The sequence below is a fragment of the Monodon monoceros genome, unplaced genomic scaffold, assembly GCF_005190385.1.
Source record: "Monodon monoceros isolate NGI ecotype Baffin Bay Population unplaced genomic scaffold, NGI_Narwhal_1 Super_Scaffold_20, whole genome shotgun sequence".
Lineage (NCBI taxonomy): Eukaryota > Metazoa > Chordata > Mammalia > Artiodactyla > Monodontidae > Monodon > Monodon monoceros.
This window is the reverse complement of record NW_021703777.1, coordinates 94,135,870-94,154,315: the sequence shown is the minus strand read 5'-3', so window position 1 is coordinate 94,154,315 and position 18,446 is coordinate 94,135,870. Positions and strand designations below refer to the sequence as shown.

Genomic DNA, 18,446 nt, shown 5'->3' with positions numbered 1-18,446 from the left:
CTGAGCAGCAGCAAACTCACATTTTCCGTGTCATGCTCACCCCTGTGCACCACGGCAGATGGGACTGTCTGCAGAATTCATGCCTTTACACTTGTCTCTCTCCACCCCGTGCACCCCCGGCAGAATGCATGTTGTTCCATAAACCTAAGCGAACTGACGATGTGCTGTTACTTCCCCCCAGTTCAGTTGTTCTGTACTGGGGTGATTTTATCTCCAGGAGACCTGTGGCAACTTCTGGGGATATTTTTGGTTGTCACAACTGGGAGAAGGTTGAAGAAGTTTGCTACAGGCATCTAGTGAGTAGAGGCCAGGGATGCTCTAACCATCTAACATGCACAGGACAATCTCTCACCGCAAGGAACACCAGCCCCGCCTGGGGACAGTGTGGAGGTTGACAAACCCTGCTGTTTATTGAGCAGTTGCCATGTGCCAAGTCGGTGCGAAATCCTGAGAGCCGAGGTGGTCCCAGGCAGGCTTAGGCTCTGCCCAGCGGGGGCTCCAGCAACTGAGTCCTGCTTCCTCTCAGTGGTTCCACTGGGCACCCAGTTCTACGAGCAGCCATGGTGGAGGCCACTCTATCCACAGGAAGGTCCCCAGGGCATCCAGAACCCGCAGACCTAAAGGTGCTGTCTCCTTGTGTAGGCGAAGCTGGAGGAGGGAAGGGATAGAATCAGAGGACCCCAGTGCTGCCAAGACCGCCAATTAATACTCTGGCCCTTGTATTGTTATAGCTGAGAGAGTGCCGTCCACAGCGCCTCCTGGGCCACTCTCCATGGCCAGGTAACTCCTAAAGTCCTTAGTTCCATTATCATCTCTTTGCGGAACCCTTCCCTGACCTTCGGACCGCTGCTCCCCTCTCCTCCAGCTATACCTGCTGCTCTACGCCAATTGCACCACATACCCCCCACCAGCCCTGCAGCATCACTTGCACCCCAATGACATTTACATCGGCGTTTCCACCTTCTTGAAAGTGCTGTAGTGGTCAAGTGCATGGCCCTGGAGCCAGAATGCTTAACCTTGACTTCCACCTTCAATACTTGACCTTGGGCGAGTTTCTTAACTTCCTCGGCCTCAACTTCGTCATGGGAATAGGGTCGTTCTTCCTTGTGGGGAGGGTGTGCGGATTAAATGAGATAATACGCATGTGCAGAGCAGCACCTGGCCTGCAATATATGCTCCATAAACACAGGCTATTATGATTGCTCATCTGGTCGCTTCAAGTGGCCCCATGTGGGAGGCCCTCACTAGCGCTTATTTTTTTTATTTTTATTTTTTATTTTTTAGCGGTGCGCGGGCCTCTCACTGTTGTGGCCTCTCCCGTTGCGGAGAACAGGCTCCAGACGCGCAGGCTCAGTGGCCACGGCTCATGGGCCCAGCCGCTCCGTGGCATGTGGGATCTTCCCGGACCAGGGCACGAACCCGCGTCCCCTGCATCGGCAGGCAGACTCTTAACCACTGCGCTACCAGGGAAGCCCACTAGCGCTTATTGAATGAATGAAGCTGAGTCTCCGAAATGTTAAGCGATGTGTCCGGGATCACAGCTAGTAAGTAGCAGGGCCAGCATCCAAATCCACATCTCTGCGGCCAGAGCCCTTGCTCTTTCCTCCATGCCACCCTGACTGCAACTGCACAGCTACTCTGCACCCCCCAGCCCACCTCCCTCCACTTACCTGGAGGAGATGCTGCGTTGGGCAGGAGCTCTGAGCCTGCAGGCAGAAGAGCACACCTCCTAGAAAACGGAGCCCTTTGTCCCTGCTTCTCAGAGAAGGCAGCCTGCTCAACCCTGGGCCTTTCTGAGTCAAGGCCAGTATCTCTCTGCTCAGTCTATGCAGCCTTCGCTCTCTCCTGACCCTTTTCTGCTAGTAAGGCCTCTTTCATGTTCTTGGTAATCAGATTATCTGGGGCTTCACATTACCACCCATGTCTTCCTTCAATTATTATCTTTTCAAAACGTCTTTGTAAAATCAAATAATAAGGTTAGTGGGATGGGAATCATGAAGAGAGGGTCTTTGTAATTAAATGCACATAAGCTGGGAGAGATACAGACCTTGTCATTTTTGTCACGAGCCTAGAGATCACACCCTTTGGAAAGCATGATGTTCAATAATAGTAGTCAAAGCAAAACAAGAAAAACTAACTTTTTTTTTTTTGCTATTTTATTTATTTATATTACTTTTTATTGGAGTATGGTTGCTTTACAATGTTGTGTTAGCCTCCACTGCACAACAAAATGAATCAGCCATACACATACAGATATCCCCTCCCTTTTGGACTTCTCGCCCATTTAGGTTACCACAGCGCATTAGGTAGAGCTCCCTGTGCTCTACAGTTATGTTCCCATCAGTTGTCTATTTTATACATAGTATCAATAATGTATATGTGTCAATCCCAGTCTCCCAATTCCTCCCACCCCACCCCTTTCCCTCTTGGTATCCATACATTTGTTCTCTACAGCTGTGTCTCTATTTCTGCTTTGCAAATAAGATCATCTCTACCATGTTTCTAGATTCCACATATATACGTTAGTATACGATATTTGCTCAACTAATTTTTTTTTTTTTTTTTTTTTTTGCGGTACGCGGGCCTCTCACTGTTGTGGCCTCTCCTGTTGCGGAGCACAGGCTCCAGACACACAGGGTCAGCAGCCTTGACTCACGGGCCCAGCCGCTCCACAGCATGTGGGATCTTCCCGGACCGGGGCACGAACCCGTGTCCCCTCCATCGGCAGGCGGACTCTCAACCACTGTGCCACCAGGGAAGCCCAACTAATGTATTTTTGATCAATGACTATGTTCCAAGCAGAGAGCGCAGTACTTTATATTCCTAGATTCACTTAATTTATAAGGAAGAGTTTTTTGATTGCCGTTTTCCAGATAAGGAAATTAAGACTTATTAAGCGTAAGTAATTTAACCTCAATCACATTGCTGGAACAGGAATTGGGGCTGAGCGCTGTCTGACGCTAAAATAACTCTCGTGTTAAATCTGTTTTTTAAAAGAGAGATTTTTATTGAGATCCAGTCTTTGTACAAAAGGTGTAAAGAAACAGCAGTGACCAAAGCAAAGTCAGCTCTTAGGGAGCTTATATTCTAAGGGGAGACAGACAATAAGCCAATAACAAGTGAAACAGGTAAGTCGAGTTTGTGTCAGGTGGTGACAAGTGTTTGGGGAAAATAAAGCAGGATTGGGGACTAGGGGGATATTTGAGTAGGGATCTGAAAGAAGTAAGGGAGCTCTCCAGGTAAAGGGAAGAGCAAGTGCAAAGGTCCTGGGGCAGGAGAGTGCAGGGTGAGCTCCAAAGACAGCAAGGCCAGTGTGGCTGGAGCAGGGGTTATGTCATAGGAGTTCAGGTCAGAATGGAATGAGGAGACTGGGTCACCCAGGGCTCTGCAAGACATCACGAGTATTTTTGGCATTTACTCTGAGTGAGATGGTGAGTCATTGAAGAGCTTTTAGCAGAGAAGCAAGGTGGTCCTACTTGTACACTAGGGGGAGTTTCTGGCTCCTGTACTGGAACAGACTGCAGGAGGCAAGACCAGAAGCAGGGAGATGGGTCAGAACACAATTGCAATAATCCGCCAGTAGGAGAGACTGGCGGTAATTAAGTGGCAAAAAGCCATGTTCCGGATTGTATCCTGAAAGTGGAGATGGGAGAACTTGTAGATGAACGGGATGTACAGCGTGAGAAGAGTCAGATACGACTCTTGGAGGGTTCTGCCCTGAGCAGTTGGAAGGATGGCGTTACCGTGAACTGAGTTGGGAAAAAACATGGGAGGAAAAGGCACCTAGGGGGAAGGTCAGCGGCGCATTTGAACGTGGATGCTTGATGTTTAAGATACCTTTTGGGTATCCAAGCAGCGATGCTGAGAGGGCAGCTGGAGGTTAGGGGACAGCTATGGCTGGAGATATAAATGCGGGAGTCATGAGTGGGCAGATGACATATAAAACAGTGACACTGGGAGAGATGACCCGGAACCAGGTGCTGGGCTGAGCTCCAGAGCCCCCTAGCTGTAGAACTGAGGGAGACGAGGAGGAGGAACCACGGCAAGTGAGTTAGAAGGCTGTTAAAAAAGGCACAAAGTTTGCCCTAAAGAACGAACTTTGTCTTCACCTTTTCTCCCACTCCATGGAAAGTCCTTCTGTTCAGGCCACGAGTGTGGGATGTTTAATGGCCATTAGGTAGAGTGTGGTCTTTGGAAGGAAATTAGGAGCAGCCAGGGTCCATTTGACTGTCAGGCCCTTGGCATGGCATATTTTGAGACTTGTGCAATCTTTTTAGAAAATTGTCTTCTTGTTTCTTCCCTCAGCTAATGGTCTCATTCATTCATTCATTCACTGATATAAAATCTTAATGATCCATTTGTGTAAGGCTCATGCTTTAGGCTTTAATTAAATTACTTCTAATTCTTATTGGATGGATTTTCTTAGACCCATTTTATAGCTGGAGAACCTGAGGCTGAGATAGAAAATATAACTTGTCTCAGGTCCCACAACTAGAAACTCAAACCCAGTTTTTTTTTTTTTACTCTGAAGCCCATAATCTTTGCTCTTGCCATAATTTCTCTCCTCTTTTATTTATTCAGCCAGTATTTTTTGAGAATCTCTTATGTGCTTGGTTGTACCCTAAGGGCTGGGGCTATAGTGATAGACAAGACAGAAATCATCTTTGCTATGTTATTACCCACATATCCAAATACCTGAAGAAAATCCTCCCTGGATAACCCACCTCAAACTCACCAGGACCCCAAAGAGCCTTCCCCTAGAATCTTCTCCCCACTCCCCCATCCTTACCCATCACTTAGCAGGGCTCCTAATAAGTGTTTTCTTGCATATTCATGAAATGTTTTTGAGTGAGAGGTTTCAAAGTGAGCATTCAACGTGGAGTGCTATGAAAACCAACCCCGCAAGTGATGCCTGGCCTTGTATTTGCATGGGAGCTGTCAGCACCAAACACTTTTGCCTCCTTTGCTTGTCCTGCCAAAAACAATTTAGAAGGGAGGCTGGGGAAAGAGGTAGCTGGGTAGGATGCCAGGTGAGATGCACTGGCTTCCAGAGCTTCAAGCCGACATTGGTTTTGTTGTAAGTTACCACAACACAGAGCCAGAGCCAATGGAAGGAAGAGGCCCTGTTTCTTTTTTCTGCTGAGATGTAGTTTTATAAGGAATACAAGATATTCCCATCACTGAGCAGCTTTAGGGGATGCAGAATTTCCACCACTCAGCACCTCTTACCCACCTGAGAGCTTCCTGTGTTTTGTTACCAAGGGAATAATTCCTATAGGGACACCACACACACACACACACACCGCACACATTCTGGCTCCTTCACTTCATGTGCAGAAAGCCCTCAGAGAGAAAATACAGAGTGCCAAGTTGGATAAAAGCTTGTGTAAAGTCTGTGTTGTCTTTTTAAATTTTTTATTGTGTTTTAAAAACATCCCCCAGGATGTGACTATGATGAAAGACTGTGCATGAATGGAAGCTTGAGCTTCTGGAACTTTCTCTTTGTAAGTACATAGAAGGGCTGTACACATGGAAGGGGCAGATGCATCCTGCTCATACTGCTTTATGGCTTGGCCCACATCTAAAGACCACAAATGTCCGTCTTCTCTCACCCAGTGAAGAAATCCTGAGCTGCAGAGGCAGAAAGGGCTTGGGGGCCTCCAGACCTGCCTTCTCCTTAGGCTCAGCCTCTCCCAGGCTTTGTGACCCTGGCAAGTGGTTCAGCTTCTCTGAGCCTCAGTTTCCTCATCCAGAAAATGAGGATGAAACACCTATGGGTTAGTTGGTTCAGAGTAAAAAAGAGAACGGAGCAGGGAGACCTTCAAGATGGCAGAGGAGTAAGACGTGGAGATCACCTTCCTCTCCACAAATACATCAGAAGTACATCTACACGTGGAACAACTCCTACAGAACACCTACTGAATGCTGGCAGAAGACCTCAGACTTCCCAAAAGCTGTGTGGCTGACAGGGTCTTAGTGCTCCAGCCAGGTGTCAGGCCTGTGCCTCTGAAGTGGGAGAGCTGAGTTCAGGACATTGGTCCACCAGAGACCTCCCAGCTCAATGTAAAATCAAATGGTGAAAGCTTTCCCAGCGATCCCCATCTCAACGCAAAAACCCAGCTCCACTTAACACCAGCAAGCTACAGTGCTGGACACCCTATGCCAAACAACTAGCAAGAGAGAAACACAACCCCACCCATTAGCAGAGAGGCTACCTAAAATCATAATAAGGTCACAGACACCACAAAACACACTACCGGACATGGTCCCACTCACCAGAGAGACAAGCTCCAGCCTCATCCACCAGAACACAGGCACCAGTCCCCTCCACCAGGAACCCTACACAACCCACTGAACCAACCTTAGCCACTGGGGGCAGACACCAAAAACAACGGGAACTATGAACCTGCAGCTTGCGAAAAAGAGATCCCAAACACAGTAAGTTAAGCAAAATGAGAAGACAGAGAAAAACACAGCAGATGAAGGAGCAAGGTAAAACCCACCAGATCAAACAAATGAATAGGAAATAGGCAGTCTACCTGAAAAAGAATTCAGAGTAATGATAGTAAAGACGATCCAAAATCTTGGAAATAGAATAGCAAAAATACAAGACACATTTAAAAAGGATCTTAGAGAAAGAAAAAGCAAACAAACAATGATGAACAATAAATGAAATTTAAAATTCTCTAGAAGGAATCAATAGCAGAATAACTGAGGCAGAAGAACGGATAAGTGACCTGGAAGATAAAATAGTGGAAGTAACTACTGCAGAGCAGAATAAAGAAAAAAGAATGAAAAGAATTGAGGACAGTCTCAGAGACCTCTGCGACAACCTTAAATGCACCAACATTTGAATTATAAGGGTCCAAGAAAAAGAAGAGAAAAAGAAAGGGACTGAGAAAATATTTGAAGATATTATAGCTGAAAACTTCCCTAATATGGGAAAGGAAATAGTCAATCAAGTCCAGGATGTGCAGAGAGTCCCATACAGGACAAATCCAAGGAAAACATGCCAAGACACATATTAATAAAACTACCAAAAATTAGATACAAAGAAAAAATATTAAAAGCAGAAAGGGAAAAACAACAAATAACGTACAAGGGAATCCCCATAAGGTTAACAGCTGAAACTTCAGCAGAAACTCTGCAAGCCAGAAGGGAGTGGCAGGACATATTTAAAGTGATGAAAGGGAAAAACCTACAATCAAGATTACTTTATCCAGCAAGGATCTCATTCAGATTCGAAGGAGAAATTAAAACCTTTACAGATAAGCAAAAGCTAAGAGAATTCAGCACCACCAAACCAGCTTTACAACAAAGGCTAAAGGAACTTCTCTAGGCAGGAAACACAAGTGAAGGAAAAGACCTACAATAATAGACCCCAAACAATTAAGAAAATGGTAATAAGAACATACATAACAATAATAACCTTAACTGTAAAGGAATTAAATGCTCCCACCAAAAGACATGGACTGGCTGAATGGATGCAAAAACAAGACCCTTATATATGCTATCTACAAGAGACCCACTTCAGACCTAGGGATACATACAGAATGAAAGTGAGGGGATGGAAAAAGATATTCCATACAAATGGAAATCAAAAGAAAGCTGGAGTAGCAATCTCACATCAGAAAAAACAGACTTTAAAATAAAGACAATTACAAGAGACAAAGAAGGACACGACATAATGATCAAGGGATCAATCCAAGAAGAAGATATAACAATTGTAAATATTTATGCACCCAGCATAGGAGTACCTCAATGTACATAAGGCAAATGCTAACAGCCATAAAAGGGGAAATTGACAGAAACACAGTCATAGTAGGGGACTTTAACACCCCCCTTTCACCAATGGACAGGTCATCCAAAATGAAAATAAATAAGGAAACACAAGCTTTAAATGATACATTAAACAAGATGGACTTAATTGATATTTGTAGGGCATTCCATCCAAAACAAACAGATTACACTTTCTTCTCAAGTGCTCATGGAACATTCTCCGGATAGATCGTATCTTGGGTCATCAATCAAGCCTTGGTAAATTTAAGAAAATTGAAAGCGTATCAAGTACCTTGTCTGACCACAATGCTATGACACTAGATATGAATTACAGGAAAATGTCTGTAAAAAATACAAACACGTAGAGGCTAAACAATACAATGCTTAATAACCAAGAGATCACTGAAGAAATCAAAGAGGAAATAAAAAAATACCTAGAAACAAATGACAATGAAAACATAACAACCCAAAACCTATGGGATGCAGCAAGAGCAGTTCTAAGAGGGAAGCTTATAGCAATACAATCCTACCACAAGAAACAGGAAACATCTCAAATAAAAAACCTAACCTTATACTGAAAGCAATTAGAGAAAGAAGAACAAAAAACCCCCAAAGTTAGTACAAGGAAAGAAATCAGAAAGATCTGAGCAGAAATAAATGAAAAAGAAATGAAGGAAACGATAACAAAGATCAATGAAACTAAAAGCTGGTTCTTTGAGAAGATAAACAAAATTGATAAACCATTAGCCAGACTCATCAAGAAAAAAGGAGAAGACTCAAATCAATAGAATTAGAAATGAAAAAGGAAAAGTAACAACTGACACTGCAGAAATACAGAGGATCATGAGAGATTACTACAAGCAACTATATGCCAATAAAATGGAAAACCTAGAAGAAATGGACAAATTCTTAGAAAAGCACAACCTTCTGAGACTGAACCAGGAAGAAATAGAAAATATAACCAGATCAATCACAAGCACTGAAATTGAAACTGTGATTAAAAGTCTTCCAACAAACAAAAGCCCAGGACCAGATGGCTTCACAGGCGAATTCTATCAAACATTTAGAGAAGAGCTAACTCCTATCCTTTTCAAACTCTTCCAAAATATAGCAGAGGGAGGAACACTCCCAAACTCATTCTACGAGGCCACCATCACCCTGATACCAAAACCAGACAAAGATGTCACAAAGAAAGAAAACTATAGGCCAATATCACTCATGAACAGAGATGCAAAAATCCTCAACAAAATGCTAGCAAACAGGATGCAACAGCACATTAAAAGGATCATACACCGTGATCAAATGGGTTTGTTCCCAGAATGCAAGGATTCTTCAATATACGCATATCAATCAACGTGATAAACCGTATTAACAAACTGAAGGAGAAAAAACATATGATCATCTCAATAGATGCAGAGAAAGCTTTCAAGAAAATTCAACACCTATTTATGATTAAAAACCCTGCAGAATGTTGGCATAGAGGGAACTTACCTCAACATAATAAAGGCCATATATGTCAAACCCACAGCCAACACCATTCTCAAGGGTGAAAAACTGAAAACCATTTCCTCTAAGATCAGGAACAAGACAAGGTTTCCCACTCTCACCACTATCATTCAACAAAGTTTTGGAAATTTTAGCCACAGAAACCAGACAAGAAAAAGAAATAAAAGGAATCCAAATCGGAAAAGAAAAGTAAAGCTCTCACTGTATGCAGATGACATGATATTGTACATAGAGTATCCTAAAGATGCTACCAGAAAACTACTAGAGCTAATCAATGAATTTGGTAAAGTAGCAGGATACAAAATTAATGCACAGAAATCTCTTGCATGCCTATACACTAATGATGAAAAATCTCAAAGAGAAATTAAGGAAACACTCCCATTCACCATTGTAACAAAAAGAATAAAATATCTAGGAATAAACCTACCTAAGGTGACAAAAGACCTGTATGCAGAAAACTATAAGACACTGATGAAAGAAATTAAAGATGATACAAACAGATGGAGAGATATACCATGTTTTTGGATTGGAAGAATCATTACTGTGAAAATGACTATACTACCCAAAGCAATCTACAGATTCAATGCAATCCCTATCAAATTACCAATGGCATTTTTCACAAAACTAGAACAAAAAATTTCACAATCTGTATGGAAACACAAAAGATCCCAAATAGCCAAAGCAATTTTGAGAAAGAGAAGTGGAGCTGGAGGAATCAGGCTCCCGGACTACAGACTATACTACAAAGCTACAGTAATCAAGACAGTATGGTACTGGCACAAAAACAGAAATATATATCAATGGAACAATATAGAAAACGCAGAGATAAACTCACACACATATGGTCACCTTATTTTTGATAAAGGAGGCAAGGATATACAATGGAGAAAAGACAGCCTCTTTAATAAGTGGTGCTGGGAAAGCTGGACAGCTACATGTAAAAGAATGAAATTAGACCACTCCCTAACACCATACACAAAAATAAACTCAAAATGGATTAAAGACCTAAATGTAAGGCCAGACACTATAAAACTTTTAGAGGAAAACATAGGCAGAACACTCTAGGACATAAATTGCAGCAAGATCCTTTTTGACCCACCTCCTAGAGAAATGGAAATAAAAACAAAAGTAAACAAATGGGACCTAATGAGACTTAAAAGCTTTTGAACATCCAAGGAAACCATAAACAAGATGAAAAGACAACCCTCAGAATGGGAGAAAATATTTGCAAATGAAGCAACTGACAAGGGATTAATCTCCAAAATTTATACGCAACACATGCAGCTCAATATCAAAAAAGCAAACAACCCAATCCAAAAATGGGCAGAAGACCTAAATAGACATTTCTCCAAAGAAGATATACTGATTTCCAACAAACACATGAAATGTTGCTCATCATCACTAATAATTAGAGAAATGCAAATCAAAACTACAATGAGATATCACCTCACACCTGTCAGAATAGTCATCATCAAAAAATCTACAAACAATAAATGCTGGAGAGGGTGTGGAGAAAGGGGAACCCTGTTGCACTGTTGGTGGGAATGTAAATTGATACAGTCACTATGGAGAACAGTATGGAGGTTCCTTAAAAACTTTAAAATAGAACTACCATATGACCCAGCAATCCCACTACTGGGCATATACCCTGAGAAAACTATAATTCAAGAAGAGTCATGTACCACAATGCTCATTGCAGCACTATTTACAATAGCCGGGAGATGGAAGCAACCTAAGTGTCCATCAACAGATGAATGGGTAAAGAAGATGTGGCACATATATACAATGGAATATTACTTGGCCACAAAAAGAAACAAAATTGTGTTGTTTGTAGTGAGGTGGATGGACCTAGAGACTGTCATACAGAGTGAAGTAAGTCAGAAAAAGAAAAATAATACCGTATGCTAACACATATATATGGAATCTAAAAAAAAAAAAGGTTTCTGAAGAACCTAGGGGCAGGACAGGAATAAAGACGCAGGTGTAGAGAATGGACTTGAGGACACGGGAAGCAGGAAGAGTAAGCTGGGACAAAGTGAGAGAGTGGCATGGACATATATACACTACCAAATGTAAAACAGACAGTGGGAAGCAGACATATAGCACAGGGAGATCAGCTTGGTGCTTTGTGACCACCTAGAGGGGTGGGATAGGGAGGGTGGGAGGGAAATGCAAGAGGGAGGAGAATTAGTGATATATGTATATGTATAGCTGATTCACTTTGTTATGAAGCAGAAACTAACACACCATTGTAAAGCAATTATACTCCAATAAAGATGTTAAAAAAAACACAAACTATCCTTATATTTAAAGCTGCTTTGAAAATGGTTTTCTCGTACTTGAAACCAAAAGCACCCTAAATAATGTATTGGATCTTATAAATTTCTCCAAATTTAGTGTGCACCCAAATCACCTGGGGATCTTATTAAAATGCAGATTTCAACTTAATAGATCTGGAACGGGGCCTGAGAATCTTTATATCTGACAAGGTACCAAGAGATGTCAATACTTCTGGTCTGGGACCACACCTTGAGTAGCAAGGTTCTAGACTGATCTTATTTCCTTATATACTCTCTCTTTTCTTCTTCTATCTTTGATTTAAATTTTTTTCTGGGGTATTTCCTTGTTACAATGTGTTTTTATTGTATTTTTCAATTATCATTAATAAATCAAGATATCTCTAAAATAAAAGAGAGAGAGAACGGGGCAAAGCCGCAGTCACATACAACTGATAAATAATGGTTGCTACCCTTTGCTTATTGTGTTAGAAAAAAGAAAACTTCCACTTTGAAGAATTTACATAAGGAAGTTCTGAGCTACATCCACAAGCCATTCTTGTGCCATGGACTTTAGACGGTCAGATGTGTAGAATACCCATTGTGTAAGACATGGGGCACTGGGCGCTTTAGATTTATTGACCAATGAACGTCTTACAACAGCTCTAAAGCTGATTTCATTATCCCCGTTAGGAAAAGTTTAACGGTAAGGTGATTCATTAACCTGGGTAATTGCAAAGTCTGAAGATAGAGCAGCTTCTGGATTGCTTTGGTTTAAGCAATCCAATAATACTATCAATAAACTTTTATTATTATTATTCTGCTCCCCGTTGTTGCCCTTCCTTCCCTCCTTTTTTCTTTCTTTCTTCTTCCTTTTTCCAGCAGTGTTATCGGCATCCAAATGATTCTCATTGTTGAGATGAACTTATTGGATCCCAGAAGGTTAAATAGTTGGCTCAGAAACCTTAGTTGGGAGATGTCAGAGGCAAACCTCTAGCCCAGGTCCAGCTGACTCCACCACATTGGACACACCTCCTCCCAGCTCTGCCAGTGGCCAAAGGCCAGGAGTGAACCAGAAGAACCATCAACTTCAGGGCCTGGAATGGAATATAAGATGGCTTTTGGTCTGGTCTAATCGGTTCTCCAATGTTTATGTCACCCAGACCAGACCAGAGTTATTATTTAATGACCCCTGGAACTGTTTAACCGTCTTTTCCTATCTCAGGAGATGTGTGAGTAGAACTGAGATGTGTGAGTGAGGGGGCAGTGGCCACAGGGTTGACAATCTGTGTAGACCTTCAAGGGAAATGTCCTTCCCGTGGTGTGGCTAGAGGGAGCTTAGGGAGGATCTGGGGTGTTGGTTCAGTTCTCTTGAGAGTGGGAGTCAGGTTCACAGGTCAGGTCCTGGGTCCTGCCCTGCAATGACACTGCCATCTTTAATGTTTCTGAACACACCAAGCAGAATCCAGTCGTTGGAATATAAGCACCACTAAGATAGAAATTTTTTTGTTTGTTGTTATTTTCATCCCCTAGAACCATACCTGGTACATAGTAGGAGCTCATAACTCATTAATTAATTTCAGAACATTTGCACTGACTGTTTAGAACATTCTTACTCCACATAGTCACCTGGCTTGATTCCTCACTGCATTTGGGTCTGACCTCAAAAGTCACCTCCACCGAGAGGCCTCCCTTGACCATCTCATCTAAGGCGGGTGACCATCCATCGCTTTCACCCCTTTCTCCTCCTTGACTTTTCCTCTCTGTCACTTGTATATTTGTGAGTTTTTGGTCTATTTCCCCACTGGTAGCTCCATGGAGGCAGAGCATTCATCCCTGGTGCACTACTGTCTCTCCAGCCCCTAGGACAGGGGCTGGCAGAGTTGATGTACAATGAATTATGTGCTGGGTGAATGAGTGAGTGAATGAATGCACTCATACTCCATGGAAAGTTCTTAGCACAGTGCCTGGTGCCCAGCGAGTGAGAAAGAACTATTAGTGTTGATGATGTTGAGGACGATATCCAAACGTACTCTGAGGCTGTCACACTCTGGGTGGTAATTGACAACCCTCCATGTAGGTTCTGGTAGGCTGGTGAGTGTAGGAGGCCCCTCTTCCACTCCATCTGCCATTCCTCCCTGATATCAACTCTATAAAGACTCCAGAGAACAGTACTTTTACCAACTTCTCTTCCTCACTTTTTGTTCTTTGTGGAATTGTGGCACGACACTGGGGCTACATCCTTCTCTCTCCCCAGGTCTTAAATTCAAACCCCTTGAGATCTTTCAGACTAACATGTAAATGACTAACAGCAATGTCACCCCTGCATCCCACCACCTTCTACCCATGTGGCCTTTCCCATCTTTTAGGATTTTTCTCATCTCTTTGCTTTCATACCTGTGTCATCTGCCTAATGTGCCTCCATTCTGCCCATTTCCTACCTAAAGATACTCTCTCCAAATTCCAACCCCAGTATTACCTCTTCTGTGAAGCTCAACCTGAGATCTTCCAGAAGTTTCTGCCTCTTCTCTCTGGTTTTCCGCCCTGCCTTTCCCCCTTGTGTTGGAGTCTTCATCTCAGGGCACTGTACTTACCTAGACCCATCTCCCCCAGGCCTGAAATGAGCTCCCCGAGGTCAGGAGTCCCACATATGGCAAGTGGTCATGGGCAGCCCGGACTTGAATCAGTGGAGGGTGTTCCTCTAGCCTGGGTTCAAATCCTGCCTCCCCTCTTACCATCTGTGAGCCCCTGACAGGTGTCTTCATCACATTATGTTCCAGGTGTCCCACTTGAAATCAGTTCAGTAAGTATCAAATACCACAGACCGAAGCATGAAAGTATGAAGATAGGGATTCAGGAATGGGCCACCTTATGGGATGATTTGGGATGAGGGGTGAACAGGATTTTTTTCTACTGGTATATGAGGACCAGTTTATGAGTTCATTGGAACCAACATAGAGAAACCAAACAATGGTTGAACATATTCCTGAAAAACGCACAGAGCTTTATTACATTTGGTAATTGGGCAGAAAGAGCATTGCACTGAAATCATCACTCTGACTCATTCAGCTCAAAGACTGGTCCTTACTGCTCATAGAAACATAGCTTTGTGGGCCATGGAAACATAGAGAGGTCCACAGCCTCTTAAAATCACATGTAAGGAAATGAATATAAAACAAATTCCAAAATACAGAAACAAAAATTATAAAATCTGTTTAAATAATCCATTGCACTCCTACAGCACAAATGTTCATCTTACAGGGAACTGGGAGATCTTTACAGCATATGGAAGGGCTTTGACGTGACACCTCCTAATGGATTCTGTTCTCTTTTGACCTCATTAGCATGAACTGCCCTGTACCATGGACATGAAGAATTTGCAGAAAGAGCTCCAGGACTCCCCACAGTACTCCAGGGCCGTCTTCCTCTGGTTTACCAAGTCTGGGTCTTCCAGACACTCAGGATCTTTGGTGTTCATGGTCTGGGTCTTTGCTGGGCTGATGGGGGTGGTCACTTTGACCTTGCTCTGCTCCTTGGGAGAGGGCTCCATTAACTCCTGGCTGGGTTTCTGGATCCTAATCAGAGTGGAGTTAACCAGCTTGAGGTTGGATTCTGGAAACTTCTTTCTGCACACCCTGGTCTTCAGGATGCTCTTGGCATCACCACAGATGACCTTCTGCGAACGCAGATTCCGGCCAATTTGTTTCCAGTAGGCATTCTTTTTGTCTGATTCTAGGCATGAGGTTGGATTGCCGGTGAAGAAACAGGAAAACTCGTTGTCCTGTCGGGTACACGCGACCTTCAGGGCAATGCCCTCCTCCTGCTTGGTCACCACCCATTTGCAGTCGGCATGGTCTTGGGTGATGAACTTGCCTTTGGTCAGGCGCTTGGGTGGCTGGCTGCTTGGTTCAGTCTGGGGCCCGCCTAGAGTATGCAGTTTATCTGTGCTGACTTTGCTGCCCTGTCTATTCCTCCCTTCCTTTTTGGCCTCCACCAAGAGCATCGGAGCAGCCAGAAGGAGGAAGGAGAGCAGGGCGAGGCTGTGGATCCTCATGGCTTCAGCTTGGTGGGAACCTGTCTGACAAAAGGCAAGTGAGTCAGTGCTGGGCAGCAGTCCAGCAGTACTAGGCTGCGAGATGACCCTCCCTCCAGCCTGACACATGGCTGCCTGCTTTGGAGTGGGATCAAGGAACCTTCTATTTCCTGGACTTAGTAGACAAGCAGCCTGTGTATTGGCATGTCTGCTTGACTTGAGTCTTGAATGTCAGAAACTTCCTACTCTTCATTCATTCTTCCCCACCCTCTGAACCTCATTAACTCTCACTCCCTCATCCACTCAGTTACTCCTCACTCCTTCATTCACCAGTCAGTAAGCATTCATGGGGCACCTACTACTGGCCGTGCACTAGACTAGATGTTGAATTTATCAAGGTGAATAAGAAAGTCTCACATCTTAAAAACTTAGAGGCAACTCTTTGGGGAATCTAAAGAGCATTGATCAGGAGTCTGTCCCAACTGTGTCCCCAACTTGATCTTGGGCAAGTCACTCTCCCGCTCTGGGTCTCAAATCCTTTATCTGGAAATCAAGATGCTGGATGAGATAATTGTCAACTCTCTTCCAGCTGCAGTGGACTGAATTTCTATCTCACTGTCCTACACGGACTCAGATGACCACACAATGAGAAAGGACATGGTAAGTGACATGAAAGGTGATGCTTGACACAAGATTAAATGTGCATGAGGCTTGGACATTCTGAGATGGGTGGGTTTGTGAGGAGGGGTATCTGGGGTTCAGTAAGAGCCTAAGGAAAGACATGAAGGAGGAGTAGGTCATCCGAATTGACTGGGCAAAGTGAACCAGGGGAATAGAGGTGAATTTCTATCAGAGCATTTAGACTGTTGAGGCACTGTGCTTAGCATAGAGAAAGTCCTCAATCAACGCTTTTAAAAATAAATCATTTAATAAATAGGGTGACCTTAACTGCTACACTAAACTGCATAGATTTTATCAGGTGGGTAACAAAAACCACATTTCAAAGAAGAGAATTAGCATTTCTATATGACACTGGCTACGTGCCAGAGCACTTGACCTGTATTTCATTCTCACCTTGTTAATTAGCACAAGAGCCCTTCCTGGTAGGTAAAAATCCATCACCACCAGGTAACAGATGTGACAGTTAAGGTCCAGACTGGTAAATAAATTGCCCAAGGTTCCACCGTGGGCAAGTGACAAAGCTGGGACAGGCAGCCAGAACTTCTCTCTCTGGTCCTTTATGCCACCCCTCCCTCTTTGCATACCTCTTGCCTTCACCTTACTCTGCCTTTCAGAAAATACTGGCAAGAAATAAAGCAATTATGAACAACTCATTTGGTTTGGCTTAGTTTATGATGATAACTCATGTTATCAGTGCTCCATTTGAAAAGAATACAGAATTCTGTTTAAAAAGAGGCAGGTCTAGGTCTGATCTCATTCTACCCTGGGCATATGGCCTCTCTTTAGGACTGATAAAGGGGAGACAGTCACAAACCGTGAGCTTCCGAAATGAAGTTGGGATGGGAGCTAGGGATATTCGATAAAGATCCACTCATTCCTCACGGCATTGGGACTCAGTCCCCACGTGTCCGTGAGGGGATCCAGACCCCAGGAACCTGAGGTCCTCATGGGAGCTGGAAGGGGGACAGGTAATGAAACTCTTAAGAAAGCCAGGCTCTTACCTTGTTCTGAGTTTGCAGGTCCAGTACGATCCAGATGTGAGAGGGAGCTTGAAGGCTTACTGCTGTCTCATCCGCAGTAAGGCAGTGAAAGTCCTTTATATAAGAGCCCAGGCAGCAGGGTTTTTACAGCTCATATACTTGTGTAGCTTTATTCACACTCCTCCCAGCCACACCCCTTCAGAGAGAGCCAGTTCCTGCAGGGAAAGTGGTTGGTGTAATCCTGTGGGAGGCAGATTACGTGCATGGCATTAGACCTGGTTCTTCCAAGCCCTTTCCCTTTCCCCTGGCAGCCAGTTGAGGACAGCTCAGCCTTGCAAAGACCCTCCATGAAGGGATGAGAATCCCAACAGAAAACTCTGTGGGGGAGGTTATAAACAATAGGTCCGTTTTACTCAAAGCATTCCCTTAATTCTTATCACAGCCCCTCCATGATATGGTAACATATAATTCATCCCATTTTACAGATGGAATATTGGAGCTTGGAGATATTCAGGGCTGGTCCAAGTTCACAGGACTAGGGGGATGCGGAGCCTAGAGTTTAAAGCCTGGACTCCTGGGCCCCACTGTCTGATCTCTTCTTACCCAGCACTCTGTAAACATTCGGTGAATGAGGGACTGACCTGGGGAAGCCATCTCAGTGTCTGAAATCCTGTTTTCTCTGAAGCACCTGAAGTTACTGTGTGGGCAGAGGAATCCTCAGGTCTTGAGAGGCTGGTAAAGAGGAAATTCCTGATCTGGGTTTTTGTTCAAAGTATTCACCTTTTGGTCACGGGTGGGGACCTCACTCTGGTGAGCCTTCTCTAGGCAGAGTCTAGTAGCAGGATAACCTCGTGGAACCCTGGATACAGCATTTATTTAGCTGTGATCCTGACTTCTCTGACCCTCCATGTGTTCATCTGTTGATAGCTGACAATAACAGTACCTCATTTAGGGTTTCATACTAAATTATGTAGGAGACTGAGCTATTAACATCAAGTGAAGCAGAACAGATTTGGTTCATAAGATGGCCTTCAGTTGTATTCTTTAAAAACAGATATATTTTGTTTCCATGTTGAGCATATGAAAAGAACTCACTTCCACAAAGATGTGGACCTCACTATATTTTGTTACTTTACTTTTGATGATGTTTGGGCATAAGAAACTCTTCATTTTCTTCTTGACTCAGCTGTA

General features: G+C 43.6%; 1 protein-coding gene across 1 annotated transcript; it reads right to left on the bottom strand.

The window, feature by feature from the left end:
- Window positions 1-14,544: 14,544 nt before the first annotated feature.
- FGFBP1 (fibroblast growth factor binding protein 1) lies at window positions 14,545-17,343 on the bottom strand. The gene is made up of 2 exons (XM_029236110.1): window positions 17,277-17,343; window positions 14,545-15,635 (listed from the first exon to the last, which is right to left on the bottom strand). The coding sequence occupies exon 2, from the start codon at window positions 15,613-15,615 to the stop codon at window positions 14,902-14,904; it is 714 nt and encodes a 237-aa protein (XP_029091943.1). The 5' UTR covers window positions 15,616-15,635; window positions 17,277-17,343; the 3' UTR covers window positions 14,545-14,901.
- Window positions 17,344-18,446: the final 1,103 nt, after the last annotated feature.